General features: G+C 42.3%; 1 protein-coding gene across 1 annotated transcript in view; it reads right to left on the reverse strand.

Moving 5' to 3' along the window:
• The window catches only part of LOC145406336 (lachesin-like), a 58,210-nt gene that overhangs the window by 20,077 nt on the left and 20,504 nt on the right, over nt 1-17,629 (reverse strand). The window contains exons 5-6 of the mRNA XM_080277498.1: nt 17,419-17,551; nt 4,346-4,402 (exon numbers count right to left, since the gene is read on the reverse strand). Coding sequence (XP_080133624.1) covers nt 4,346-4,402; nt 17,419-17,551 — 190 coding nt within the window. The remainder of the gene's footprint in view (nt 1-4,345; nt 4,403-17,418; nt 17,552-17,629) is intronic.

Genomic DNA, 17,629 nt, shown 5'->3' on the forward strand with positions numbered 1-17,629 from the left:
TCTCATTTTTACTGGCCAAAGTTGATGAAAGATGTTAGTACCTATTGCCGTACCTGTCATGTGTGTCAGATTAGTGGCAAACCAGGCACTGAAGTCAATCCTGCACCCCTTCAGCCCATTCCTGTCATGGAGGAGCCCTTTAGTAAGGTAATTGTTGATTGTGTGGGCCCTCTCCCAAGGAGCAAACGCGGGAATCAGTATTTATTAACCATAATGGATGTTGCCACTCGTTACCCTGAGGCCATACCTCTCCGTAGTATCACTAGTAGGAATGTTGTCAGGGCCCTGATCAAGTTCTTCACACAGGTTGGGTTACCTGCCATCGTGCAGTCCGACCAAGGGTCTAACTTCACCTCCAGGCTGTTTCAGCAAGTGATGAGGGCCCTGGGAGTCCGTCAGTGTAAGTCAACCGCTTACCATCCACAGAGTCAAGGAGCCCTGGAACGTTTCCATTCTACCATTAAGACTATGATACGTACTTATTGTTTGGAAACGGGTCAGGAATGGGATGAGGCTATTGATCTTTTATTGTTTTCAATTAGAGATAGTGTAAATGAGAGTCTAGGTTTCACCCCGTTTCAACTCATTTATGGACACCAGGTCCGTGGTCCTCTCAAAGTCTTGAAAGAATGCTGGTTAAATGACGAGAGTACTGTACCGATTGCTGCATATGTAACTCAGTTCCGCTCCAACTTGCAGCGTGCCTTAAAGTTTGCCCATTCTAATCTCAGTCATGCTCAAATACGAATGAAAGACAATTATGACAAAATTCACAAGGCACAATCCCGCATTTTTCATGTTGGTGATCAAGTTTTAGCTCTGCTACCAGTACCAAAGCAGCCTCTTCAGTCTCGGTACTCTGGGCCATATCATGTTTTGAAGCGGGTTGGAGACCTTAATTATATCATTGCTACGCCAGAGAGGCGGAAGAAAAGGCGAAGTGTCCATGTCAATTTGTTGAAAATGTATCACTCTCGTGACCAATCACAAGGAAGGGAAGTGGAACAGGTCACTTTAACAGGAACTAGAGTAGTGGAAAAGTCAGAGGAAAATGACCCTACACCATTCGTAGGCAGTAAGCTGTCAAATCGTGAAATTCTAACAAATCTTATGAGTAAATTAGAGCATCTGCCCCCACCCAGGCAGGCGATATTGACTGTCTTCTACAGGAGCATCCAGACCTCTTTGGTGACACCCCTCGGCTCTGTACCCTGCTGACCCATGATGTGGATGTTCAAGGAGCCCCTCCGATCCAACAAGCTCCATACAGTCTCAGTGCCGAGAAGAGGGAATTCCTGCAGTACGAGGTGCAGAGGCTAAAAGAGCAAGGTTTGATCCGTCCAAGTATGAGTCCCTGGGCCTCACCTGTAGTATTAGTCCCCAAGGCTGGAGGAAGTTACCGCCTTTGTGTAGATTATAGGAAGGTCAATGCTGTTACCCTGCCCGACTCCTTTCCACTACCCAGAATGGATGACATTATTGATGACCTAGGAGCGGCCCGCTACGTCACTAAGCTTGATCTCCTCCAAGGGTATTACCAAGTGCCCTTGACAGAACAAGCCAAGTCAATCTCTGCCTTTGTCACTCCAAGCGGCCTTTGGGAATTTCTAGTTCTTCCCTTTGGCATGCGGAATGCCCCGGCCACATTCCAAAGACTAATGAACTATTTGATTGCAGAGTTGCCTGGCGTCCGTGTGTACCTAGATGACTTAGTTGTCTGGAGTGACAATTGGAAGGAACACCTTGAGAGGCTGCGAAAGCTCTTTGATGTCCTGGAGGAGGCCAATCTCACAGTGAACCTTGCCAAGAGTGAGTTTGGGCACGCCCACGTCGTGTACCTGGGGCATGTGGTCGGACAGGGCCAGCTAGCCCCTGTTGATGCAAAGGTGGATGCCATCTTACAATATCCACCACCAGCTGACCGAAAGTCTACCATGAGGTTCCTTGGGATGGTGGGTTACTATCGTCGTTTCTGCAGGAACTTTGCCCAGGTCGCTGCTCCCCTTACGGATCAACTTAGCTCCAAGAAGACGTTCCATTGGACAAATGAATGTCAGCGGGCATTTGAGGGTTTGAAGGCCCTGCTGGCTTGTGCTCCTGTGCTCCGAACCCCGGACCCACATCGGCCCTTCATCATTAGAGTCGATGCAAGTGATGTAGGGTGGGGGCAGTGCTCTTGCAAGAATATTGTGAAGTGTTACATCCCGTATGCTACTTTTCCCAAAAGTTTAAGGTTTATCAAAAGGCTTATGCCACCGTTGAAAAGGAGGCTCTTGGAATTGTCATGGCAATAGAAAAATTTGAAGTATATCTGTCCAGTAGCGCATTCCCCATCACGGTGTTCACAGACCACAACCCCCTTGTGTTTATTGAAAAGGTCAAGTTTAAGAATGCTCGAGTGCTGAGATGGGCTCTAGCCTTGCAACCGTATAATATAAAACTGCAGCATATTCGTGGCAAGGACAATACCATTGCAGATGCGTTGTCAAGAGTGTGAACAGAGTGTAGGTTCCCTATGATTTACCATGTCATTTACCCATTCTATGTTTTTAGGTTTAAGGAATTTTTTAAATATTGAAGTAAACCTACTTTTGTACTCTATAATGTTTGTACATGTTAGAGTAACTTTTTCCGGCTTGGTAAAAAGTTCTTTTTTTTTGGGGGGGAGGTGTCACGTGGACGCATATTTTGTGTAGTTCATTGTTCCCCTTTGCGCCACGTGTATAACTAGCTAGTTAAGGTGTTGCTAAATTAACGAACTGGCGACCCAATGAAGTTGTGGTAGGCCTGCATATAAGCCCAGGCGCAGAGGCTCGGCTCTCACTCTGTTTCCCTGTCAGTGACGCCGGCTAGCTCTGGGTCGTCCAGGTTTAAGGTTTGTGTATGTCCTTGGTTAGGGATGTAGGATGGACTTTAGCAAGTTTATGCTCTTGTCCAGTAGGCAGGGTGATGTTTTGTGTTTTGTTTTCCCACTATTGGTTGTAAGTTAAGGTAGTTTAATAGATTATGTTAATTTTGTACGTGGTGTTTTGACTCTCCTTAAATGTTCATATGCTAAAGTAACTCCAGATCTAAGTAATACAATATGGTCTTGTCGTACACTCAATTATCATTCTATCGTGGTTTTACTCAGGCCGTGCACCTTGTCCACTTGGTGATTGGGTAGTTTGCGACATAACTCAAAGACAAACGGCCACCCCTAACGGGATTACGGCGTCTGCATTACCAATCAACCAACCAACCATAATTCTGGCCAGCGTATGTACGGATGCCACCATCTTTTTACCTACTGATCTCTTTAACATGGAGGCCTGAAAGCCACCTTGCCACAGCTGGTCTAAAATATACGTGGAAATCAATCATTTTCACGCTTCCTGTCGGATTCCCACATCCAGACATAATGAAAATTGGTACAGCAGTTGTTTATGAGAATCAACAACAAAATAATTCATGATGCCGAGGTAGTTGGTAGGCCGTTAGCTCCAAGGCTGGAATCCAGGGCCAGACATCTGACATCACTCAGCTCAGGTGTCTATTCACCCTTTGTGGGATAATACGTAATTGGGTATCTAAGGTAACTCTCAGGGAAGTAACTGTGGTAACCTAGACGATCTATTGGCGTTGTATTCCAGCGTATTGAGCGAACAACCCACCATAGGCCTAAAGACTCAAGTTATGGAAATGAGGACTGCTGCTATGCGTCTCACAGCGTCTCTCCCACATTTTCTCTAAATCTTACGCACCAACCCCGAGATATAGAAGCCAGATATCGTTTCCTAGTACTTCCCGGCAGGCTGGTGCGATGATGGTCATCACCATTTGTCATAATTAACAATCCAGGTTTATCCACTGTCGGGCAAATTTCTCTCTTGTCCTGTGATAGTGACCTACTGATTTTCAGCCTTCATCATTCCGGCCTGTGTCTGTACGGATTTCATTCCATCGTCTTTTTATCAACTGATCTCTTTCTCTCACCCCATCTCTTGACTGCCACTTTGTTACTAAAAATGCCCATCTGGTGTATATCATAAACATGGAGGGAATGGAAAAAATAAATGTCCTTCCAGGGTCTATTCTTGCTTTTCAAGAATGATACTAAAAGTATCCACTTCCGCTTGTCCCTTATCCAACAAACATTTTTCATATCATATGCGTGATAACATCGTGGTGAGGGTAATGCTTAATAAAATTTTACTTAATGTATTGCAATATTTATAGGAAGAAATCATCATATAAAAAGTTACTGAAACAAGGAGGAGGACACATCATGATTTACAACTTCTTCCATTACAAATTAACTTTACTTACTTTAGGGTGTTAAAAATCTACAAAGTCCTCTACTCACCCTCCTCTTCACTGGTTGGCGGCAGCTTGTACAGTTGTCCATCTAGAAGCCGCTTGTCTGGGGAGGAAACAAAAACACATTACACTTTCAAAACTGGAAACTTCTTGGGCAACATCATGTACGGGTCCCATACATACAGTTTGGTTTATCTAGGCTGTGACTAAGAATGCGTTTGGCCACAGACTTGTTTTAGATCTTCTCTACGCACCGTTAATTTTGGATAATTTCTGCTACTTCCACACTACTTTATTCGAATTTTAAAAAGAGATGTATTGACGCTACTATGCGTATCTAACTCATTCAAATTTCCAAAGTCTTCCAGTAGATGAATGAAAGAATATGATGGCAGCAAGACTAAAATAAACACGTGATTTTAGTGAGGTTCAAAATTATCGTCTGCTTCGTGGGAAGGCATTTCATTTCATTAACTCTCCTCCTCTTCTTGACTCCCTCCAACCTCCCTCACTTCATCGCTCTGTTGCATCTGTCTTTTTCTCTCGCTACTTCAATGGTCACTGCTCCTCTGAACTGTCTGCTTACATCCTCCTCCATTACGGCTGTCCTGTAGCACCCCTCTGGTAGGTATGACAGCAAACTCTTACCCATTTTCTGTCCTACTTTGTAATGTAAGAGTTGACCGATACTCCAAGTCCTTCATGTATTCAGTAGATCAAGTTCAGAACTGTTGTCCTCTGTCTGTATATCCTTCTGCCTATGACCTCCAGTTTTTTAAGCACAATGTGTCCAGGTATCTCGAAATGAACTGTACTTGAACTTGGCTTTATATATTTTTTCTTGGGGGGAACAATCTGTGGTTCCCTCTTCCTTGTATTAAAAAAACATAAATCTACTTCTAACGTCCACCATTATCCTTTATAAGTGTTGTAGGTTGACGTGCCTGCCCTCAGTATTATATTCTTTACAACCTTGTCTTTTGCTGTTCATTTTCTCAGGTCTTACAGTAAAAACAGATACAGATTCAACTACCCTCCTCCAGCCTCGCATAGCACTGCAGAGCTGCGTGTAGAGACCTGGCAAATGCTATGTCTGTCAGGATTATCGGGTACCATTGGGATATATAAAAGTGAAATTAATGACGTATTTTCTGTCATGATAGAAGATTGACAGGAAGGGCATCTTGTCTCCACTCCGACCACCTCCCTGTCTTTATTGGCTCAGGGATGCGCGTCTCACCTGCCAGTGCTTCCACTAAAAGGCACCTGGTTTGGCACAGGAGTCAGAAGAGAGGGACTGTATACCTGACGCTTTTTTTCTCCTTTGGTTCCTGTCGTCCCAAAGATCAAAGAGCCTGTTATTTATCCTTCCACCTCCATGAGTCCCATGATAAGACTGGAATTTGTTTGAATGAGGATGTTGATATTTAATTACTTTCATAACTTTCCAGGAAACTGTGATTAGATACAAACACATAAATGTTTCTATTGCTGTATTGTTATTCCAAACGTGGCGACGGGAATGTAACTGGGACTCTGGTGTGGACCTTTTGTAGAGATACGGTGTGTGGGTGTGATGTGGGGATGTGGGTTTGGAGTTGTGAGTTGTTGGTGTGTTGGTGTTGTGTGTGGGTTTGGTGTTGGTATACGGTGTGGGGTAGTGGTATGTGGGTCTGGTGAGGGGCTGTGGTGTGGGTTGGGGTGTGCCTGCTATCTGGGGTGTTGTGTGCACGTAAAGTCGTCAGCGCAGTGAACGGGTTAACCACTTCCTAGACAGAAATCCTTCCACAGCTAGGCGCACAACAGATGCATCATTTGAATGGAGGAATTTAATGATGATATAATTCAACACCTTCATTACTCCGAAGACGTCACTTTCATTTTTTTAATAGTACCAGGCGATTTTACTCAGTTTAAGAAAGGCATCCTGTAGTGAAGGAATTGGTGTGATGTGGATTTCAAATTATGTCTTTCCTGGCCGTGTCTGTTGATGATCTTAGAGGTGTGTGGTGGATGGGGGGGGGGGTGGCGTAACTCGACTTGCGAGGCCAAAGTGTTCTTATTCTCCAAACCCTAACATGTCATCGTCCTAAGCTATTTATGCTTCTATGCTCATGCGATGATTGTAAAGGGCTTATTTACAACTTCTTTTCGATAAATCATGACGAAAAATATATTCACCACGAAATTTTATAGTGAATAAAAATGATTGCATATATATATATATATATATATATATATATATATATATATATATATATATATATATTTCTCATACAGAAGTTTCCAAAAAATTTACAAATATAAGTGTGCTCTGATTTTAATCCTGAAAGCTGTACTAATGTATTTAGTCGAATGAAAATACATGACATCATCATTTCACCACGAAATATTATGTCAAACGAAACTCTTCACATAGTCAGCACTCCATCACATAGCATACCGAGGTTGACAGGATGATGAACGATGTAAAGCTAATTATTCCTTGTCATCCAATGGTCTGTCGCCTTTTAGGTGTCTTAGAAAACCATGCAAAGAAAGCGGCGTAGTCTTTTGCAATTACACCTACGCGCAAAAGTGCAAGTGGGTTATAAGTTTCCCTGGTTTGTCTGAGTCTTACTGTCTGTTTGTCAGTAGGATTATGAAAAAAGAATTGGATGGAATGACGCCAAATTATACATAATTGTTGAGGACTGTCAGAGGAACAGGAGATTAATTTTTGGCCAAGGAAGGTCACTGGTCAAGGGTAGGGGAAGTTCAAACACTTTTTATTCAATTTTGATCAAACTTGGTGGAGGGGCTGAGGAAAGAGAAATTGTGAAGTTTTTAAATTTTAAGAACAATCGGTGGCTGGAAGTCACAGGGTAAGGTCAACTTAAATACTCTTGATACGATCTGAATCAGTCTTAGTGGATGGGGTGAGGATGGGGTAAGGATGAAGTAAGTCGACACTGGGAGTAATCAAAGGTCAAGGGCTCAGGGCAGGGCCAAAGGTTGAACTTTAGGCCTTTCCACAAGGTCCGCGGCTCGTGTCGGGTCCCAGCACGAGCCTCACCATTTTCGAAGCCCGGTGACGCTTTACGCTATGAACAGTTCATCTGAAGCGGGGAGGGAGTTTCAGTTCATCATGACTGTATTATTATTCCAACATTATTTTCATTACCATACACCATACACCAAAACCACACGTGTCCTGGACGGGCTTTTAGATCGACTGCACAGCCTGGGTGTTGTACTCGCTTAACGCCTCTCTTTGTTTCTTACTGGAGTGAACTAAATTCGTTTATACAGGAGGGAGTGCGAGGGGATATAGCTCATCCGGTTGATAAAATATGTGGGAGAGGGTTGAGGTGTGTGCTTCTGAATGTACTTGTTTACTATGTGTGTGCACTGAGGTATTCGCTGCCTATGATGATGAGGCATTTCTGCGCACAGTGTTCTCCTGAGGCTGTTGTCTCTAAGGCCTGGATTTACAAACAAAGTTACAGTCATTTCCCTCAAGTAATCCAAACTTATTTTTGTGGGAGGAACGAAAGATGGAAAATTCGCTGGTCTCCCTTTCATGTCTTCTTTGAACAAAAAAAAAAAATCATATTGACACGACTGCTGTATATTACATTGAAAACTAAAATTTGTTTTGCAGAATGGACAAAGAAAGTAGAAAATATTCGCAGGCGTCTTGTTATGAAAGGTGATTATCGTAACTTTGTTGGTGAGTCCGCGCCCTGTAGAAGGCCCTAATGATGTGAAGGATAGGCTCAGGAGAGAAGGTGAATAAGAGAATGGTTATTGCTGATGGCTACCCTTCCTTGCCCTCTTCACTATCGTCCTTAAACCCCAGGGGACGTCATATGTCATACACTTCTCTATTTTCGTCACTGTTGAAGGCACATCTGTTGTGATGTGAGTAGTTTTTTATGTACTTCTATATGTATGTATGTTCAAGTACCTCAGCAATGCCTGATCCAATTAGGGGGAAAAAAAAATCGCATATACACTGTGTACGGGGAACGGGAAGTGTGTCAGTATCGGTGCAGATCGATCAATGGCCAAGATCGGCATTCAGGGTACAACATTATCCCATGAATTTCTGTTCCAATTTGTATGAAACTGATACATACCGTACAGCGTGCGTGAGTGTAGGAAGGAATTTTTTGTATTATCGTGTAGATCAATTTCAGGGCAAAGTTCAGAATACGGCGTTATCATATGAATATTTAATCCCAACTGGAGAAAAGTTCATTCGTGTATTGTGCGAGGATGGGAAGAAGCAAATCCATTCTGGCGCACATCAATCAGTGGTCACGCTCAGGGGTCAAGGTGGCGTACTATCTCCGTGCTGAGCAACCACTATAATTCGTCCATTTTCAACTCAGCAATGTATGGCAGGTTTCGTCAAAGGTAAGTGTGGGCCAGTCTGCCTCTTATACGTCTCAGATACCCTTTGGTCTGCTACTCCTTGTTGCAAATTGACCGAAAACACTATAGGCTATTTCAACTTATCAAGAGGACGAAAACTAAGGAGACGTTCTTATTGTCTATTTCCACACAAAGATGTTTAGTTATCGATTATATTCATAGTTTTTCTTTCAGTACCCCCGTTAAAGAAATAGACGAGTTATAGCGAAAATCTTTACTTTCCGTGTGAGTAATGGCTTTTCTCTCCTGTAAAGCCTCCCTAGCTCCCACTACACTGTTATTATTATTATTATTATTATTATTAATATTGAGGCAAAGTTGCACTTGACAGTTTGGTGATGACTGGCTGGATGCAACACGTCCGAATAACATTTACTAACCCAAATTTCCCCCTCGGATATATGTTGTCAATTAATAACAATAAAGAGTAAAGAGATTATGAAGTAATGTTGCATCCTGCCAATCATCACCAACCTGTCAAGTGCATCTTCGCCTCGATGAGAAAAAAAAAAACTGAGTAAAATTAGGACTTGTCGACACTGAGGCTTGAATGTCACATAATTTGAAGCAAACTGTTCGAACCAGTTGGCGGGGATGAAAACTGCACAAAGAACACACCATCTGAATAGCTTACATTCTGGTCATTCCGTCCTTCACTGTCGCTTAAAATCTAGCGGTGAAGAACGTCATGCCCAGAACGTGTCTCAGTAAAATCTTATGTTCGTCTTTCAATATCTGTTCAAACCTACAAGATATGATGATTTGTGTCAGGGCAGGTCCAGTTCCGGTCTAGATAAGAAGAGGCTCTTTCTGTGGAAGTGCAGATGCCGTGCTGCTGAAAAAACACACACACACACACACACACACACACACACACACACACACACACACACACACACACACACACACACACACACACACACACACACACACACACACACACACACACACACACACACACACACACACACACACACACACACACACACACACACACACACACACACACACACACACACACACACACACACACACACACACACACACACACACACACACACACACACACACACACACACACACACACACACACACACACACACACACACACACACACACACACACACACACACACACACACACACACACACACACACACACACACACACACACACACACACACACACACACACACACACACACACACACACACACACACACACACACACACACACACACACACACACACACACACACACACACACACACACACACACACACACACACACACACACACACACACACACACACACACACACACACACACACACACACACACACACACACACACACACACACACACACACACACACACACACACACACACACACACACACACACACACACACACACACACACACACACACACACACACACACACACACACACACACACACACACACACACACACACACACACACACACACACACACACACACACACACACACACACACACACACACACACACAGAGGGACGGCTGGCGAAAGTGTTGGGATTAAACCCTTGAAAATGATGATGCATGATTTTTATTTTCTCCCCTTGCTACCTCCAAACGATTTTATCATTTTTGGAGAAACGTTGTGGCGGAGATAAAAGCGAATCTCCATTAACCCACTGCCTCTCAAAGCTGAATAAAATCGTCTGATGGTAGCAAGATTAAAAAAAAAAAAACATCCAGAAGCTACATAAAATCGTCTGAATGCAGCAGGACACGAAACAAGGCCACGAACAGCAAGAGGATTCGGGGGTTAAATCTGGAAGGGGAAGGGCGAGAGATAAGGTAAGTCGTGAGGGCTGGAGTCTGGCTGAAAAATATTACACTGTCCCCCAGGTCCCTGAGTTTCATCATCCCATCCTGACTTGGGACATTACAGCACCATTTTCTGGGGAACTTTCGGGATGGGATGCGGGTTGGGTAGGGGTAGAGAGGGATAGTGGGGGATCAAAGAGGATGAAGAAATAGGGGGCGTAAGGGGCAGTAGCTTCCGTTTTTGTTTACGTAGGAGCGATGGATCCAACTTCTATAGCAACATGATTTTCCATTACACATCTCTTTAAATATACCATCTCGTAAATCAACTATGGTATAAAAAAAAGAAGATCACTCCATGTATGACTCCTATTTTTGTTCTTTGATAAAAAACTGCTCGAATGGATAGCAATCGGACAAACTTCAAAAGTTCAGCATCCATTTGTCTCCAGAGCATCAGTGGGATATTTTCTTTCCCGCTGGCAAAACAGTCTTATCCGGTAATTACAAAAAAACATTCCCTCAAACTCTTGTTCCGTTCAGCCTTCCTGGCCGCCATAAACCTTTCCAGCGGCAACTTTTCTCGTCCTCTTTCCTGTCTCTTCCCCTCCTGGGCCTTAACCTCTTCAGAAAGACTATTTTTCTTCTCCACTCTTACTATCTCGAGACCACTGTTTTCAGCTCAGTAAAGGCGCACAGCACTTAAGTACATTTTAAGCAACCTTCATTAGCCCACGCCTTACCTATGTGCTCTCCTAAATAAAAGAAAATCAGCAAGTAGGAACAAGGCGTAAGGTCCCTAACTAGGCTACTTTAGTTCAGTACCTTTACGGGCAAAGATCAACCTGCTCATTCTGGTGGCATCACAGAACAGAGAACCTCAAGTCACCTCTTAGGGATCGAATATTCCCACGGCTGCCACTACGACTGTTGGATTTTAACACTATCTATCTATTGCCAGACGCCTTGATCCCGTAAGAGGTGGCCACAAACAAATCGCCTCCATGTCGCCCTGTCCCCAGCCAGTTCACTGCCCTGCTCCCAGCTCACACACCCCTCTCTCATATTTTTACACGCAGACCATACAAATTTTGTCTTTGTAACTTGCATATATAAAATGAAATTTTGTTAACAGTGTATCATAGCATTATACTGTAATATTATGCTACAAGAACACTAAACTCGACAATACTAATGCAACACATCCAGCTGTTAATTCTTCCGTTAGTAATGGTATTATTCTTTTGCCGTTATCGACGCTACAGTAAGTTTATCATTACTTTCTGTCATATCCTTTACATTCGTACAGCTTACATATATTGGTTCCCTGGAAGAAATATAATTGTGTGTGTGTGTGTATGTGTGTGTGTGTGTGTGTGTGCTAGGGTTATTACAGAGTGACATACTATTGGACGTTGTGCTGAAATTCATTTCTGCATACACCAAAATTTTTACATTTTTCATTTGTGTTTCGCTAGGCCACCTGTCGCATCTACAAGTGAAGTGTGCAACAATGTATGTCACTGGCCATATTAAATGCTATGGATTAAAGTGCACTACAACGCTGCGTCGCTACAATAAAGTGGATGGGTGGAGCTCAGATTACACAAAGTAAAATAATTTCATAAAATATTTAATTTTCCAAGTGGACCTGTTCTGGTGTCCAACACCCACTCCCACACACAATAAAACTACATATACATACATGCATATATATATATATATATATATATATATATATATATATATATATATATATATATATATATATATATATATATATACATAGTATATATATATTAGACGAAAATGTCATTGCGCTCGGTAGGTTAAAAGTGGGCAACTCGAACAGCAGGATAAAGGATGAGTAAATAAATAGATTTTAGCATTTTTTTCTTTTAGATATTATGTAGTGCGGCACAGAAGTTAATGCCTTTGGTACTGCAGCAGAAATACAACTTTTCTGTCTACTCTGACGACTTAAAATATCATCTCTTCATCTTGAATATTCATCTATATTAAGAGTTGAACACTGGCATATGATACCAGTCATCAAAATGTGTTACGGAATGAATGTAGACCCGTTGTATTCCATAAATCTTAAAAATGGAGTAGGAATGAGTCTTCTTCGATTCTAGTCAAACAAACCCTCAAATCTGTCTGTGCTTGGCTATCAAAGGGTCGGAAAGGAGTTACGGATTTTTGTCAGACTATAAAATAAAATACTCTCTACAATGGGAAATTTGCTAATGTCAGTTACACAAAGGACCCGGCAGCTACATTGGTACAATCAAAATCATAAAATGGCCAAGTGGTTTGTGCTAGTGATATTTTTATTCCTGGACAGGCTGGCTTAACACTACTTGCTGTACAATCGGCAGTAAATGTTCGCCAGCTATCTGAACTCCTACTACAGTGCTTCTCACCTTCCCCTGATACCCATTGTTCTTAAGGTGAATGAGCCTTATATGAATCTCTGTCTATATATGATTCTGTTCAATACAATGAGTCAGGGAGGAAGGTAACAGAAGTGATTTACAGTATGAGTATACACACTGGAAACACAGACGAACCTCTCACACCATAACTCTATGTATGCTTGCACATTTTCTTGTATATATTTTCTTTTACGAGTTCGATACATAAGAACTGTCTCATGAGGTCCAATAGCTCTCTGTGGGTGACACCATCAGCTAACAGGCGGCGTGCACACATTAACACATTCAGCACCTTCTACGGAAAGACTTGCAACAATTCCGGCAATGGACCCGCCACGTTGCTTACCTTACGTTAAGTTGGGAAAACGCTCCAGGGCTCACAAATAATTAATCTAAATTTTAAAATGTTTGCATAGTATATTACACAGAACACTAACTAAATACAGTTAAAAGTGACAAGCATTCAGTTCATGCATCGCTGGTAAATAACATGGCGGCGATTCAAACGCAATGGTCGCAACTCTATAGAAGGAATTTAACACATCACCATCTGGGCGCTAAAACCCAAGCACTTACGATATATTAACGCGTACTATTTCTCTGGTCTCATTCAGGGCATGTGTAATGGTTTTCGTGAGGCGGGGGTTGGGGGGTATGGTAGTTTCGTGGGTTTTATGAAAGTGTGTACCGGTAACAACTGTATTAACAACATCCGGACCTACAAAATATATCATGCAAGAACCGAAATTGAATCTACGATATTGCAGTCCATAGTTCATCCATCTAACCACACGGCCACGAATACCCCTTTATGGATGAATTTCAATGGACATAACAAGTTTCCAATCAGGTGCTGTGAATATCAAAATAAAATACAGAATAACCATAAATATTATCAGGCATCACATCGACAGGATCATCATCATCCTGACTAGTTCTTTCAGCTAAGGATGATATGAGGAAGGATACAGAAAACAATAAAAAGTAAGTACGAAACTGGGAGAAGTTAACATCACTCCCTTTGAAATGGGCTAGGTACTCATTCACACATCATTCACCCCTTGGAATCCAGGCTCCAACTCACAAAACTAACCGTCTGCACATATATACATTTTTTTTTTGTGAGGTTCTGAGGGGTGGGGAGATATTTTCTTCATAGAGGGGATTCATATACATCCACAAATTGCAAATGGCACATTAGTACCTTTTTTTTATGCAAAGAAGAAGGAACCAAAGGCCAGACGCTCGTAAGAGTGTTCCTTCCAAGAAAAAACAAAATATAACAGAGAGCCAAATTCAAGCTCTGTTCATTTTGAGATGCCTGGACACACTGCGTTTCAAAGACTGGAGGTCATAGGCAGCAGCATATACAGACAGAGGAAGACTATGCTAAGAGTGCTTTGAAACTGATTGCAGAGGAACATGGGGATGTGGAGAAAGGGTTGTAAAGCAGGAAAGTATTTAGGAAAAGGAAAGGAGTTCTGAGCTGCCTTCATGGGTCTGGAGGAAGCATATGATAGAGTAGTTAGGCAAGGATCATGGAAGGTGCTGAGAATGTATGGTGGGGATGGAAAATTGAGTGCTGTTATTCAGTTTTGGACTGGAACAGCGATGTGTCAAGCCTTGATGGTTGCTCAGTATGTACAGAATATATGAATGGCGGTATAATAGGAATACAACTTTAAGCAGTGGATATTGGAGTGTCTGTGGTGAGAGAGGGTAAGGTTTTGAAAGTGTCTGTAATGCTGTTTGGTGAAGATATTGAAGGTGAGTGGAGTTGCAAAGCTTGGTGAACGAGTGTGGAAGACTGTAAAAAAAGAAAGAAAGAAAGAAAGCCAATGCAGCACTGAGTAAAGATATTACCTTTGAGAGGAATAAAATCTGGGAGTGCATAGTATGGCGTAATGTTCAGGAAATAAGTGAGTCTATAAATATGTAGGTAGTGTGACGTGCAAAGACGGGAGAAAAGGAAATTCACTGCAAGAAACTGTACGTCAGGAAAGGAAGATTGCATTACACTGACAGCCGTGATAAGGAACCGTAAGTTGAGCATGTAAGAAAAATAGTCTTTGCACGACAGTATTGCAATCCGCACTCAAACGTATGGAGGTTAAAACTACTGGATGGACACAGGTAAAGAGTGAGAAGAGTAGAAATAAGTTACATTGAAGAAGCATGTGGAGTTACGAGGAGAAAGAAATGCAGAAGTTTGGGATCGTTAAGGTGCTAATGTGGATGTACTGGAAAAGGCTAAAAGTATCGTGAGATGGTCTGGCCACGTGCTGAGAACGGAGAATGAAAGATAACCATGAAGAGTGTGCTTAAGATGGAGTTGGGAGAGAGAGGAGAAGAGGAGGAGGAGGGGGATGGGACGTGGGCAGATGAATAAGACTAGTGTGATCTGGTGGAAGAATTTCATTTGTAAATTCTTCTTGCTACCAATAGATTTTTATATTCAGGTTAATAAAGATCCTTTCACTAAATAAGGTCCTTCGTAACGTGTGCTGAAAACGGAGGCGGCAGCAGCAGCATGTTCATCTGTGAACCTGGTGAACTGTGTGCTGAAACTGCACTTCACCCACAGCTCATTATCGGTTAAAGGATGTATACATAACCTTGCTGCCCTAAGAAAAAGCTTAAATTTTATGTTGTACAGCGAATCTTACAAAATTAAACAGCTGCTGGTCGCTGACAAAACCTTGATATCTGGGGATATATTACACCGTACATTTTTACTTGCCCTAAAACTGCCATCTCTTTACTTTGACTCCAGAGAAGTAACAAGAGACCGAACACTATGATATCGTGTTTTTCATGAAGAACAAATGCTAGGGGACAGACGAAGCCGTAGTATTTCCACCTTCTGTTACTGAGACACAAAAAATGGCTACAAAAGGACGAAAATCTTCGCCAAGTTATGGTACAGAATATTATGAAAATTTTGTGTATAGTCGTGATTCAGAGTATTTGATCCGCCTATACTAGATAATTTTAGGGATAGCCAGAATTTCACACTGTATAGAGACCTAACGTTCAGCGTCTGTGTGGTAACTCGGAGCTTTTCCAAAATGCACGATAATCAGCCTCTCCATGATCTGTTCTTTTAATAGTCTAACAGAGCTTTGAAGCACCACTAAAACCTCGTCCAGTGTGTAACACTGGCTAAGACTTTCCTCCAGCCATAAACTGTCTCCCGTGTTTACTGATGTGCATCCGGTGAGGTGTGGAGGCTGGTGGGTGCTGCTCCGGAGGCTATAATGGACTAGGGATCAATGTGGTAATGAGGCACGACGGCTGCTGGCTTCAACGTGGCATACAGATGAGACGCATTTGACACTACACCGGAATTACTTGACAACGTGGGCTTGTACTGTGAAATCTGACACAACAGCTCAGTTCTACAAATCAAGAGAGTACCCCTAATGTACATTCAAAGGTTCGCCTAATATTTCGCCTCTTCTACTGGTTACTTACCTATTCTGACTACTGTACCGAAATAAAAAAAAAAGGGTTCGCATGTTTTTCTGATCACAGATGAGTCTCTATGATATGGTGCGTCAGGGAGGAAAGTGACAGGCATGTCCTAATAGTCATGCAGAATCAGTGGAATAGTAGGCAAAACTGTGTCCATGATAGACAAGGAGCACAATATATATTTAAAGTTAAACTTCTTTGAAAACTGAGGACTTTGCATGGAAGCTTTATATACGTGAAAGCAATCACTCGAGTATAATACAGGAAAATTTACCTATGGATTTCATGTTTATTTGTAAGCCTACCATATTCTAAAGCACAGAATTCCAGTGCCAATCTGCAGCACAAATTCACATAAACAAACTACGTAACTAAGGCCATTTTACAGGAATGTATTCGGGTTGACAGAATTAGTTTTCCATTATACAGATTAAAGGCGTGCATTAGATTACACGGTAGATAATTTCGCCAGTAATGTTTACCTGAAGCAGTATAAACCGTGTTCTGGGTGACACAGAGATTTCGTAGTATCTGTGCTGAGAGCTTTATGACATAGGTTAGAGAGCCTCTTGTGATGATAGCCTAGACTGATGACTGTCGACTGCACGTGGGTCACAGGAGAAGACAATTTTTCCAAGTCCTAAGATGTCCCTAAAACACGACATTGAACAGTCAAAAGTATATCTACGTTCCCAGTTGTAATGCTGGAAGAACTGGGACAAGATGGAACTAAGCTAAGAGTCTGACTGGTTCGGAGAAATTTGATGACATTAACGGGCGAAGTGCAGAAATATGGTGGTAAGGAAGAAGCGGTAGAAAGCCTCCTAATTCGACGGAAGTCCTGTAAAATAAACTAAGAAAGAGGAACTAGAAACCCTCCTAAAATGAATATATACATTTCCATTGAGAGAAATAAACTGGTAAGGAAGATGTGCAGACCAAAATACGGCCCTTTATAATACTGAGATGCACCGACCTGTGACGCTGAGGTAGACGTTGCGGACAATCTTGGGATCTGAGTTAACCTGACACTTGTAGTTGCCTGAGTCCCGTGGCTGGCTGTACCGCACCTGCAGAGTCCAGTCGTCCGTCTCCTTGCTGTGCACCACCTGCAGGCACACGAGAGTTAAGAACTAAATGGGGGATTACATATAGTCCAGGAATATAGCAGATCTACGAGATGATAT

Source organism: Coenobita brevimanus, chromosome 70 (assembly GCF_032717465.1).
Source record: "Coenobita brevimanus isolate Jiangsu-jjx chromosome 70, ASM3271746v2, whole genome shotgun sequence".
Classification (NCBI taxonomy): domain Eukaryota; kingdom Metazoa; phylum Arthropoda; class Malacostraca; order Decapoda; family Coenobitidae; genus Coenobita; species Coenobita brevimanus.